The sequence below is a fragment of the Crinia signifera genome, chromosome 3 (genome assembly GCF_055691185.1).
Source record: "Crinia signifera chromosome 3, ASM5569118v1, whole genome shotgun sequence".
Lineage (NCBI taxonomy): Eukaryota > Metazoa > Chordata > Amphibia > Anura > Myobatrachidae > Crinia > Crinia signifera.
In genome coordinates this window covers 29,946,001-29,960,651 of record NC_139219.1, presented here as the reverse complement: position 1 = coordinate 29,960,651, position 14,651 = coordinate 29,946,001, and the positions used below count along the sequence as shown (strand labels likewise).

Below are 14,651 nucleotides of genomic sequence, written 5' to 3'. Positions count from 1 at the left end.
CCTTTTGGGGCCCCTTGAGTTGGAGTGAATGACAGAGCCCTGGGCAGGTAAGAGTGTGAGCTGTCAGTTTGTAAAGGTTTAATTGTGACATCTAGTGTATTGGAGGTGAACTGCAGGCAATCATCCCGATCATCCCTTTCTGCAATCATCTTTTTAGTACAGTACGAGTACATCCCTTCACGTTGTCGGATGCAGGCTCACTGGTACGGTTGCCTCAGCTTGCGCAGACTGACCGGTGCCCTATTTTTATTTTTCCCTGTCCTATTGCTTTACAATCCATACAATCCTTACAGGGATCCTGCTCTGATCCCTGTGTTTAAAGCTGAGCCCTTTGTTGTTATTTTTTTTAAACAATCTACATTTACTGATTAGCCCTAAATTAGTGTAATCACCATTAATCTCCTGTGTCCCTCGCTATTTATCTTACAGCAAAGTATCAATGTTCCCGGTCAGAGTTAATTAGGTTGTGAAATGCCTGGAAACACCTGCGTTTTCACATACATACCCAGAAAACCCCATGTTTCCACCCAAAACACCAGCTTCCTGTCAATCAAACTGCGGCTACTCTGCGACATCTACGTGTACAGATATTTATTCGCTATTTTCCCTGGCGCACGAGCAATGCGAACACTCGCAGACATTGCATTATCAAACGGATTGCAAATACTCTGATTAGCGGTCCATGCGGAATTTGTTCCATATTTCGCTTGTTCCTCGCAAAGAGCACACATGCATACCTCCCAACTTCTGATTCAATGAAATAGGGACACTCGCGCGGCGAAGCCGCGCCAGCGGCCGAAAAGGGGGCAGGCGTATGCAAATGAGGTCCCGGCTTATGCTAATTAGCCGCGACCTCATTTTCATGCGAGAATAGACGCTGTGCGCATGCGCACAGCGTCTATTCTATTAGATTGGGGGGTCTCCCAACTGCCACCCCCCCAGCGGGACAATGCCTGCCGCGGGTGGGACAGCGGGACAGGACCCGAAATCGTGACTGTCCCGCTGTAATCGTGACAGTTGGGAGGTATGCATATGGCATGTGAGTATAACGCCAGGCAGGGGAACTTACTAAGATGGGAGTTCTATTTCCTGTTGATATAGACAACCAATGAGAATTTAAATAGATAAGAAGTAGATTGGTTGCCCTTAGCAACATTCTATGTGACATAGACTACCTTCTTAGTAAATCCCCCTCCCAAGGCTCAGTTTTGGCTGCCCTCCTATTCACCTCTATATAAAACTTTCTCACATTGGGCCATATTTGTGTGAAAAGTGCTGGGGAGGGATCCGCGAATCCCTCCCCAATAACGCTTGCAGAATGTTGTGTTTAGACCAATGTGGACTGCTTTTAGAAAACGAAAAAAAAAAATGGGATTGCAGCAGAAAACTCCAAGATCTGCAGCGGTCCCCCGTATGTACATAGATTTGTGGGGAGTTTGCATGTACCTCTTAAATACACAGGCAAAAATTTATATATAGGCACAACAGTCACAAAAGATACATTTGGAGAAAGACAGGTGAAATGTTTGCAGCACAGGGTGGCTTGGCAAGTATACAGCCTGGGGTTGGATATTTGATTGTGTGACAGCCAGCGGTCTAGGAATTACTGTGTGTGTAATACAGAGCACTTGAGGTGTTGCTGCGCACAGGGTGCCCAAAACCTCTGCACACACCACATTGACTGTATTTTTCTGTACAGTCTGTTAAAAATCAGCACTCATTTTAAATTAGAGTGCCAAAATATGTCCCCACAGAGTTACCTACTCTTTTAATTATAGAACAAGAAATGTACGTAATTTGACCAGCAGTGCTGAAATTTGCAGCTGCATATTATGGTAACATCATGTGTTCATGCAAATAATACATATACATATTACAGACACTGCATTGTGTGACGCCGATAGCTGTGCCGGTGGGAGGAGAAGCTGTCACAGGAAAAGCAGACCCCGATCTCCACCTGTTACTGCTGATATGTAGGGAATCCGCACAGAGAATGTCGCCAGTAATTACCACCTTTATTGCACCAGTCTCCCCCAGTGCTCACACATGTGTCTGATCTGTCATGTTACTGCTACTGCTGGAGAATGGACCGGCCATTGTATACTGGGATATACCAGTGACGGGGGCTGGTAGATATAGCACAGACGGCTGGTACTGGTGGAGAATGGACCGGCCATTGTATACTGGGATACACCAGTGACGGGGGCTGGTAAACATAGCACAGGTGGCTGGTACTGGTGGAGAATGGACCGGCCATTGTGTACTGGGATACACCAGTGATGGGGGCTGGTAGATATAGCACAGGCGTCTGGTACTGCTGGAGAATGGACCGGCCATTGTGTACTGGGATACACCAGTGACGGGGGCTGGTAAACATAGCACAGGTGGCTGGTACTGGTGGAGAATGGACCGGCCATTATATACTGGGATACACCAGTGACGGGGGCTGGTACACGTATCACAGGCAGCTGGTACTGCTGGAGAATGGACCGGCCATTGTGTACTGGGATATACCAGTGATGGGGGCTGGTAGATATAGCACAGGCGGCTGGTACTGCTGGAGAATGGACTGGCCATTGTATACTGGGATACACCAGTGACGGGGGCTGGTAGACATAGCACAGGCGGCTGGTACTGCTGGAGAATGGACTGGCCATTGAATACTTAGATAAACCAGTGACAGGGGGTTGGTAGACATAGCACAGGCGGCTGGTACTGGTGGAGCATGGACTGGCCATTGTGTATTGGGATACACCAGTGATGGGGGCTGGTACATATAGCACAGACGGCTGGTACTGCTGGAGAATGGACCGGCCATTGTGTACTAGGATACACCAGGGATGGAGGCTGGTAGATATAGCACAGATGGCTGGTACTGCTGGAGAATGGACTGGCCATTATATACTGGGATACACCAGTGACGGGGGCTGGTTCATATAGCACAGACGGCTGGTACTGCTGGAGAATGGACCGGCCATTGTGTACTAGGATACACCAGGGATGGAGGCTGGTAGATATAGCACAGACGGCTGGTACTGCTGGAGAATGGACCGGCCATTGTGTACTAGGATACACCAGGGATGGAGGCTGGTAGATATAGCACAGATGGCTGGTACTGCTGGAGAATGGACTGGCCATTATATACTGGGATACACCAGTGACGGGGGCTGGTTCATATAGCACAGACGGCTGGTACTGCTGGAGAATGGACTGGCCATTATATACTGGGATACACCAGTGACGGGGGCTGGTTCATATAGCACAGACGGCTGGTACTGCTGGAGAATGGACTGGCCATTATATACTGGGATACACCAGTGACGGGGGCTGGTTCATATAGCACAGACGGCTGGTACTGCTGGAGAATGGACTGGCCATTGTATACTGGGATACACCAGTGACGGGGGCTGGTACATATAGCACAGACGGCTGGTACTGCTGGAGAATGGACCGGCCATTGTGTACTAGGATACACCAGGGATGGAGGCTTGTAGATATAGCACAGACGGCTGGTACTGCTGGAGAATGGACCGGCCATTGTATACTGGGATATGGTGACGAGGGCTGGTAGACTATTGCAGAACTTGTCATGTAACAAGCTGTAAATAACTGCCCATAAAATGTCTATACATAAAGCAGCTGTGCGCTAGGTGCCCATTTTTAGCTGTGGCATGTCCTGCTCTGCCTACAGATACATGAGAATGAATTACATTTCTTGCTTTTAAATGGCCGGAGAACCTTATATTATTTATAAGATGACTTAGGGGCACATTTATCAAACCATATTTACAGCAAAATCCCCAAAAACACACATTTGAGGGGGTTAGCCACAAATATTAAGTATCCCCTGAATGTATGAAAGGGAATGCAGCAGGAATCTCCAATCCCTGTTGCGATCCCTCCTGCATCGCCATCGGCCGTCTTCCCCATAGGTTTCTATGGAGGTTGCGAAGCTGCCCGATGTATAAACATCGGCCAGCCCGGCTTCGGACCCCTGGGCTATCGCCATTCTGATATGGCGATAGCCCATTGTAGCCTATGGGCTCCACACTGTACTGTCCTGGCGGTAGTGTGGTCAGCGGAGTTGGTGGGGGTCAGCGCTAACCGCGCATGCGTAGACCCCCCCGGCTTCAGGAGTTCGCAGAGACAGGCTTTTTACATACCACTGATGGGATCGCATTTTACAATGCAATCCTGGGTGGTAACATTCCACCCAGGTCGTATTGTAAATGCGATCCATGATAGATGGGCCCCATAATAAGTAAAAGGTGACGGGTACTAAAGCTTCTAATAGTGAAAAGTTGAGATGTTGCCCATAGCAACCAGATTCATTTTTCTGTTGCATCTTAGTAAATGATAGACAAAAATCTTTTACTTTAAAAAGCTTTAGTAGATTTAACCGCAATGTCTCTGAAGTCATATGAAGTTAAAATGTTCCATACTGTGGCGTGTCTGCTGCCTGTTATATTATTACAGATAATGCATGGATACATGAGGTAGGATCACTATATATAGTCACACAGGTATTCCTTATCAGATGGTTATTGGAAGCTGTGATCTCGCACTGCCAGCCACACCCCAAATACACCCAACAAGCCAGGTTATCTTCTCCCTCCTCCTCGCAGTCACAGGATTTATCTAGCCAGTGTCCCAGCAGCCAGCACCTGATGCTGCAGCCGCCGGTTTGGTGGTTGGAATCAGTCACTGCCCGGGATCACCTCCGTGTTACGGTGGGATCGGTATGAAATCCCGGCAGTGGGAATCCCAGCGGTCAAAATCCCGACGCCGGAATCCCGACCACCTAAATCCCGACAAGGAGGGGACGTGGATCGCTGCGTTTGCCGCGCAGCGGGCCCGGTGCCTTGCTACGCTTGGCACCCATAGAGGCAGGGCCGTTGCAAGGCACCGGAGCGCCCCAGGCGAGGGGCCTACAGGGGGGGTTACCTGCGCCGCTGTGTGATCTGCCGACGGGGTCCCTGCAGTGATGCGCGCTATCCGGCAGCCAGGCGGCAACGCGGGAAGCGCTGATGGGTTTGAAAACTCGCCGCACGCTGATTTACTGAATCTCAGCCAATCAGCATGCGGAATGTTTTCAAACCCAGCTGCGCTTCCCGCGCCGCCGCCTGGTTCCCGGATAGCGCGCATCACTGCAGGGACCCCGACACCAGATCACACAGTGCCGCAGGTACCCGGCACGGACAACCCTGCAGCCTCCATGCGAGAGGCAAGGGGCGCAGTGCCGCCCTCCAGTGGCTGGCGCCCTAGGCAAATGCCTAGATTTGCCTAGTGGAGGCGCCGGCCCTGCATAGAGGGACAAAGTGCCGGGATTTCGGCGGTCGGGATTCCGGTGTTGGGATTTCGACCGCCGGGATACTAACTGCATCCCGTTACGGTGACATAAGTGACATAGAGCAGGGGACGGGGGAGCTCTTAATGATTCTTCCACCAGAGGCCACCAAAGTCTTATCCAAAAGGACTGTGTCAGTGTGAAGCACAGTATAACCGGCACACAGTATAAACGCCAGATGCAGATATGGCCATGTCATGCATTTATACCGCTGCTGACAATGTACGCCGGCTTCTTTCCAGCAAGAGCATATATCGCACCAGTGGTGTAAGTTTGTCCCAGTTGCCCATAGTCAAGATAAATAGTGGTACCCCCCACTCCACACAAACACACCATCTTATATAAATATATGTATGCATGCATGCATGTATGTGTGTGTGTTATGTATATTATTTTAAAAATTAAGAAAGCATGTCATATATGGTCCTTCTAGGAGGGGGGGGATGCAGTCAATTTGCCGGCGGTCGGGATCCCGGTGGTCGGAATCCCGACACTGGAATCCCGACCGCCGAAATCCCGAAACTTTCTCCCTCCGTGGGTGTCCACGACACCCATAGAGGGAGAATAAAATAGCGTGCCGAGGGTAGCGAGGCACCGGGCCCGCTGCGTGGCGAGCGCAGCGAGCCCGCAAGGGGGGGCGCTCCACGTCCCCCCCATGTCGGGATTTCGGCGGTCGGGATTCCGACCGCCGGGATTCCGACCGTCGGCATTACATATCGGATCCGGAGGGGGAATCAGCCACAGAAGCGATATCGACAGCTTTCAATGAACAAATTCAAACTTGCAGGGGAGGAGAGGTGCCCCCTTGGGAGCAGGAGCCCGGCGGCAGATGACTCCATTGCCTCCCAGGGTTACGCCTCTATATCGCACTAGGAGATGCACCAAAGGGAAAAGGCTGGTGTTACTCTATAGAGGTATATGGGCTTCCCTCCACCGAAGTGTTGGAGGGATCCGCCACGGGTCCCTCCCAGCATGCCTCGCAGCCGCCGCCGTCGCTTTGCACATGCGAAGAGGGACTCCCAGGTCTCAGACCCGGAAGTCCAACGCTGAAGCCGCATCGTAAGGCACAGCTCTCATCAGAAGGTCTGTCCCTTGCATTACTAATCGCATATGTAAGAGCATACACGATTATTAACAATGCAGTACGCAGCGGATAGAGCAATGTGGTGCGGCGGATTAGTGCATCCCTCCCCATAGGCAGGGCCGGATTTGCCACTAGGCCCGTGAGGCACGGGCCTAGGGGCGGCACCTATTAAGGGCGGCTAAAATATGGTTAACAGGCCCACACTGGTAGTCTGGCAGGCTGCAGCTGGTTGTTCATGTCACTGTCCACCCGCCCGCCCCGGCGGCGGCGCTGCTGACTGAGCGAGTCACAGCGGCATGGAGAAATGGACACGCAGCGCGCTGTGTGTGTGCGCGCAGTACCTGGAGCCGGCCGGGGACGGGTGCACTGTGCGTGTGCGGTGCACCGTGTAACGCAAACTGCATCCATAGCAGGCACAGCCCTGGCCGGCTCTTTCTGATGACAGTACAGGGGAGCACTGCTGCTGAACCCGGAAGTACAGTGCGTGTCCCCGTGTACTGGAGTACCGCTACACCACCAGCGATTACACATGGAAAACGGTAAGCTAGTGCACAGCGGGATGCCGCGTAGCACACTTACCTAGTGTGGGGGGGGGGGGCGCGACCAAAAATTTGTGCCAAGGGGCGGCCTGACCCAGAAATCCGCCCCTGCCCATAGGGCAAGATGTATCAAGCTTCAAAAACTGATAAAGTGTATAGTGGTAAACAACCAGCCAATTGGCTCCTAACTGTCATGTTACAGACTGTGTTTGGTACATGTCAGTTAGGAGCTGATTGGCCGGCTGTTTATCACTCTCCACGCTATCACTTTTTGAAGCTTGATATATCTGGCCATGAAGGATACATTTATTAAAGCTTCTAAAAATGAAAAGAAGTGATGTCGCCCATAGAAACCTATCACATTCTGGTAATCATTTTCTTAAACATAATAGAGAAATGGTAGACAGACTCTAATTGGTTGCTATGGGCAACACCACCTTTTTAACATCATTTTTAGAAGCTTAGGAAATGTACCCACTAGCCGGTTGGTTCTATGTCATTTTCCAACCCCTACAATATGATTAATGTATATGTGTGTTTATACACTTACTCAAATCGGGTCAGTGTGATATCCCCTCCGGTACGGTGTGCGGCCCGTACACATTGGACCTGAGTGGGAGGTCGGACCAGCATGCAGGTCCGGCCTCCCTCCTCAGACCTCCCTCCTGGCGGTACGCCGGGCGGGGTACATGGGTCGCATGTAATCCATCACAAGTGAAGGACCGTACAGAACTGGGCACAGTATTCTAGATGAGGCGGGATACGGTCCTTAGGTCTACAGCAAGATGGTCGATAAGCATTGGGTCGACACCATTAGGTCGACACACTGAAAGGTCGACATGGGTCTGGGTCGACGTGGTTTAGGTCAACAGGTCATTAGGTCGACACAAGCATTAGGTTGACTAGGGCAAGGTCGACAGTCAAAAGGTCGACATGTTTTTTTTTTACTGTTTATGGAACCATGTGCCGACACGCAGTATTTCATGCCCTACCATCCACTAGGGCATGGTGGGAAAATAAAATAGTGTGCCAAGCATAGCGAGGCGCCGAGCTCGAAGCATGGCGAGCGCAGTGAGCCATGCGAGGGGATGTGGTGCACTTTAACCTGTGTCCATGTCGACTGTTTCGATATTCGGGTAAAAAAAGGTGAAAAACCCCATGTCGACCTTTGACTGTCGACCTTGCCCATGTCTACCTAATGCTTGTGTCGACCTAATGACCTGTCGACCTAAACTTATGTCAACCTAGACCCATCTCGACCTAGACCCATGTCGACCTAATGGTGCCGACCCAATGCTTATCGACCTACTTGCTGTAGATCTATCAATACCCAATGAGGCCACACCAGTGACCTATACAGAACTGGGCACAGTATCTAGATGAGGCCGCACCAGTGACCTATACAGAACTGGGCACAGTATCTAGATGAGGCCGTACCAGTGACCTATACAGAACTGGGCACAGTATCTAGATGAGGCCGTACCAGTGACCTATACAGAACTGGACACAGTACTCTAGATGAGGCCGCACCAGTGACCTATACTGAACTGGGCACAGTATATAGATGAGGCCGTACCAGTGACCTATACTGAACTGGGCACAGTATCTAGATGAGGCCGTACCAGTGACCTATACAGAACTGTACACAGTATCTAGATGAGGCTGCACCAGTGACCTATACAGAACTGGGCACAGTATCTAGATGAGGCCGTATCAGTGACCTATACAGAACTGGGCACAGTATCTAGATGAGGCCGCACCAGTGACCTATACAGAACTGGGCACAGTATCTAGATGAGGCCGTACCAGTGACCAATACAGAACTGGGCACAGTATCTAGATGAGGCCGTACCAGTGACCTATACAGAACTGGGCACAGTATCTAGATGAGGCCGTACCAGTGACCAATACAGAACTGGGCACAGTATCTAGATGATCCTGTACCAGTGACCTACAGTATATAGCACTGGGCACAGGATTCTAGATGAGGCCATACCAGTGACCTATACAGAAGTGGGCACAGTATCTAGATGAGGCCCTACCAGTGACCTCTACAGAACTGGGCACAGTATGAGGTAGTACCAGTGATCTATACATAACTGGGCACAGTACTCTAGATGAGGTCATACCAGTGACCTATACAGAACTGGGCACAATATTCTGGATGAGGCCGCACCAGTGACCTATACAGAACTGGGCACAGTATCTAGATGAGGCCATACCAGTGACCAATACAGAACTGGGCACAGTATCTAGATGACGCCGTACCAGTGACCTATACAGAACTGGGTACAGTATCTAGATGAGGCCGTACCAGTGACCAATACAGAACTGGGCACAGTATCTAGATGAGGCCATACCAGTGACCTATACAGAACTGGGCACAGTATGTAGATGAGGCCGTACCAGTGACCTATACAGAACTGGGCACAGGATTCTAGATGAGGCCGTACCAGTGACCTATACAGAACTGGGCACAGTATCTAGATGAGGCCACACCAGTGACCTATACAGAACTGTACACAGTATCTAGATGAGGCTGCACCAGTGACCTATACAGAACTGGGCACAGTATCTAGATGAGGCCGCACCAGTGACCTATACAGAACTGTACACAGTATCTAGATGAGGCTGCACCAGTGACCTATACAGAACTGGGCACAGTATCTAGATGAGGCCGCACCAGTGACCTATACAGAACTGGGCACAGTATCTAGATGAGGCCGCACCAGTGACCTATACAGAACTGGGTACAGTATCTAGATGAGGCCGCACCAGTGATCTATACAGAACTGGGCACAGTACTTTAGATGAGGTCATACCAGTGACCTATACAGAACTGGGCACAATATTCTGGATGAGGCCGCACCAGTGACCTATACAGAACTGGGCACATTATCTAGATGAGGCCGCACCAGTGACCTATACTGAACTGGGCACAGTATCTAGATGAGGCCGTACCAGTAACCAATACAGAACTGGGAACAGTATCTAGATGACACCGTACCAGTGACCTATACAGAACTGGGCACAGTTTCTAGATGAGGTCATAGCAGTGACCTATACAGACCTGGGCACAGTATCTAGATGAGGCCGCACCAGTGACCTATACAGAACTGGACACAGTATCTAGATGAGGCCGCACCAGTGACCTATACAGAACTGGACACAGTATCTAGATGAGGCCGTACCAGTGATCTACATTATAAAGAACTGGGCACAGTATCTAGATGAGGCCGTACAGTGACCTATACAGAACTGGGCGCAGTATCTAGATGAGGCCGCACCAGTGACCTATACAGAACCGGGCACAGTATCTAGATGAGGCCGTAGAGTGACCTATACAGAACTGGGCACAGTATCTAGATGAGGCTGCACCAGTGACCTATACAGAACTGGGCACAGTATCTAGATGAGGCCATACCAGTGACCTATACAGAACTGGGCACAGTATGTAGATGAGGCCGTACCAGTGACCTATACAGAACTGGGCACAGGATTCTAGATGAGGCCGTACCAGTGACCTATACAGAACTGGGCACAGTATCTAGATGAGGCCACACCAGTGACCTATACAGAACTGTACACAGTATCTAGATGAGGCTGCACCAGTGACCTATACAGAACTGGGCACAGTATCTAGATGAGGCCGCACCAGTGACCTATACAGAACTGTACACAGTATCTAGATGAGGCTGCACCAGTGACCTATACAGAACTGGGCACAGTATCTAGATGAGGCCGCACCAGTGACCTATACAGAACTGGGCACAGTATCTAGATGAGGCCGCACCAGTGACCTATACAGAACTGGGTACAGTATCTAGATGAGGCCGCACCAGTGATCTATACAGAACTGGGCACAGTACTTTAGATGAGGTCATACCAGTGACCTATACAGAACTGGGCACAATATTCTGGATGAGGCCGCACCAGTGACCTATACAGAACTGGGCACATTATCTAGATGAGGCCGCACCAGTGACCTATACTGAACTGGGCACAGTATCTAGATGAGGCCGTACCAGTAACCAATACAGAACTGGGAACAGTATCTAGATGACACCGTACCAGTGACCTATACAGAACTGGGCACAGTTTCTAGATGAGGTCATAGCAGTGACCTATACAGACCTGGGCACAGTATCTAGATGAGGCCGCACCAGTGACCTATACAGAACTGGACACAGTATCTAGATGAGGCCGCACCAGTGACCTATACAGAACTGGACACAGTATCTAGATGAGGCCGTACCAGTGATCTACATTATAAAGAACTGGGCACAGTATCTAGATGAGGCCGTACAGTGACCTATACAGAACTGGGCGCAGTATCTAGATGAGGCCGCACCAGTGACCTATACAGAACCGGGCACAGTATCTAGATGAGGCCGTACAGTGACCTATACAGAACTGGGCACAGTATCTAGATGAGGCTGCACCAGTGACCTATACAGAACTGGGCACAGTATATAGATGTGGCTGCACCAGTGACCTATACAGAACTGGGCACAGTATCTAGATGAGGCTGCACCAGTGACCTATACAGAACTGGGCACAGTATATAGATGTGGCCGCACCAGTGACCTATACAGAACTGGGCACAGTATCTAGATGAGGCAGCACCAGTGACCTATACAGGACTGGGCACAGTATATAGTGATCTATACAGAACTGGGCACAGTATACTTGTACATATATTACTTCCTTCTTTCTACTGCTGATACCTCTCCCTATGCACCAAGCATCAGACTTCCATTATAGTGCCATTTACACTATATTTAGCCTTTGGATAATTTAGTTGAGACCTAAGTGTATGATTTAAAAAAATATATATATTAAACTTTAGTTGCACGTTCTTGCCCATTCCTCTGGTCTACATTTGATTTTCAAAAATGTGTTTTACCCCTCCTGGGGTGTCTACCCTGTTGCATATCTTTGTGTCATCTACACAAAGACATACCTTCCATTCAGTACCATTTGCAATGTCACCAATAAAGATATGAATATGGAAGGGCTGGTCATGGCTGGAGGTTTTGGGGAGCATTTATACTTTCTGCACTGGCTAACAGTACGGTCTAGTTTGGCCACCACAATTGCACCATCTACAGGTAAAGTTTACACCCCCTCCCCCCTTCCCCCCATCACACACAGATGCAAACTTACCAACAGGACATCTGCCTGGGGCCACCCAATCTTCCCCTCCCAAAATATTGTCTAGCCTAAACACTGTAAATATAGTGTTACAACTCAAATAACATGACACAGCAAGCGATAAGATAACAACCAGCCAATCAGCCCCTAACTGCCATGTTACCGGCTGGGTTTTGATAAATGACAGGTAGGAGCTGATTGGCTGGTTGCTCATCACTCTCCATTCTATAACTTTTTGAAGCTTGATACATCTGCCCCTAAGGGAGATATAAATGGTTGGTGCAGTGGTTACTATTCCTGCCTCACAGCCCTGTGGTCATGTGTTCAATTCCCAATTGATGCACAATATGTGTTGAGTTTGTATGTTCTCCCCACGTGTGTGATGGTTTCCCCCGGGGTGCTCTGGTTCCACCTCCCCCGCCGCCCCACCTCCTATGTAATGTTACTAGTACTATAGCAAAATACTACCCAGGATGGGTATAGAGAGTTGTCCTTACCGAGGGTCTTTTCCACACAATCCCTTTCGTTTTTGGGGAATTGGGTCCCAGGTCCCTGTAGCCCAGGGCTGAGACGCACGCTGGGAACTGGTCATCTTTGAACAGGACTTTGGAGGACAAGCACTGCGCCCGGAGAGCCTCAAAGTCCTGATCCAAGTACTTCACCGGGTTCTGGTTGGTGCCAAGCCCCTTGGCAATGGCCCTTTCCTTGGACACTGTGGCTGCGACTCCTGACATGTTCCTCTGCTCTGGGTGACAGAACCTGACAGCCTCACAGGCAGCGAGAGGGATATATATAAGGAGCCAGGTGTACGTCAGGCTGTGCTGGGAGGGGACAGCAAATCTGTGTAATCACAGGAGTGTAAATATGTGTATAAGACAAGGGGAGGAAAGACACCCACTGCAGGATGGTGAATGGGACAGAAACTGCAGCCAACTACACTACTACTGTATAATAACACTGCTGGGGAACCCGACTGAAGGCGATATTATATTATATATACAGGAATACTACACTGTAAATTTGCGTTGCATACTATATATTACACCGCCTTCCTTCCTCCAGGCCTATTTACGCACCTCACGGTGTCCATGGCCGTGTCATGCATGAGTGTTGGGGACTCAGACTGTGAGCTCCAATTTAGACCAATTCAAATGGGCTGCGGGCAACACCGGCTGTTGGGAGGTTCTCCTTCTCCCGGCGGCCATCCCAGCGCCGATTCATTCTAGACTTACTCAGCGCTGTGAGCAGCGGAAATCATCCGATGTTGAGTGATTTTCCCCATGTGCACGGCTGCGAATGTGGCGGCATTTACCTGCTCGCTGTGCTCCGAACACTTGCAGCCGATGGTCTGAATCAGGCCCTGTGTCTCCTTGCTGCTGCCAGTAAATCAGAAATTGGGGGGCCCGGTACTGTAAACATGAAAAATCATGCTGACATTTCCCTTGTGTCAACCTTTTGACCATGTCGATCTAATGCATGTCAACTTTTACTATGTGTTGACGATCTGCCTGTCGACCAATAGTGGCCGACCTATTGTCAAACTAGACACTGTGGACCGAACGATCCACAACCCCAAGTACAGATGTGACCAACAGAGACAGCCCAGTATTCGGATGGCTCACAGACAATGTTGAGGTCGACAGTCAATATGTCGACACCAAAAGGTCAACATGTACGAGATCAGCATTAACAAATGGTCGACATGCACTAGGTCGGCATTGACAAAAGGTTGACACAAGTACACGGTCGGCATGGAAAAAGTCGACATATTAAAATGTAGACATCATTTTACTATTTTTTTTTCTCATTTTTTGGGGGAGTTTCCGTCCTTTATCAATCTCATGGATTCCGAGTTGTTTTAAAAACATATTCAAATATTTTTTTTTTAAATCAACTGTCAGCGGACGCAGGGCCTCATTAGCATATAATACTTCAGTGGAATCTTCTGGGCTAACAAGTCATATAATTAAGAAGTAATTGTCCCAAAAGATCTAAATGGATTACAAGTCCCAAACAGACGCCCGTTGACCGTTATGCTGTGTACACACGGTACAATTTGACTTTCAATTTTGACTACATAGTCAAAATCGAATCGGGATTGCATAGATATCGTATGAAGATAGAATATGTTTTTAAGCTTTCGGTACTTATTTCCTAGCACAGTGCCCATCGCATAAGATTGTATGCCTTAATTAAGGCCAATACAATTGAAAAGATTTTTAATTTGTATGTACAATATTGCATCTTATGGATCTCATCTTAAGGATCTCATGGATCTTATGCATCCATAAGATGCCATAACATAAAAATCATAATAAAACCCCCAATAACCATTGTTAACGCCTCCAGCACTATCAACACCAACCCGAAGCGTGGCGAGCACAGCGAGCCCGCGAGGGGCGGCGGTACGCGTCCTCCAACCTTTTCATACCCCCACTATCCACGTCAGCGTGGAGTTGATTTTATATAGTGTGGTGAGGGCAGCGAGTCACCGAAGCGTGGCGAGCGCAGCGAGGCCCGCGAGGGG

General features: G+C 49.5%; 1 protein-coding gene across 1 annotated transcript in view; it reads right to left on the bottom strand.

Annotated features, from left to right (window-relative positions):
• Positions 1 to 12,858, bottom strand: part of CAPN8 (calpain 8) — a 47,737-nt gene extending 34,879 nt beyond the window's left edge. The window contains exon 1 of the mRNA XM_083174596.1: positions 12,622 to 12,858. Coding sequence (XP_083030722.1) covers positions 12,622 to 12,858 — 237 coding nt within the window. The remainder of the gene's footprint in view (positions 1 to 12,621) is intronic.
• Positions 12,859 to 14,651: the final 1,793 nt, after the last annotated feature.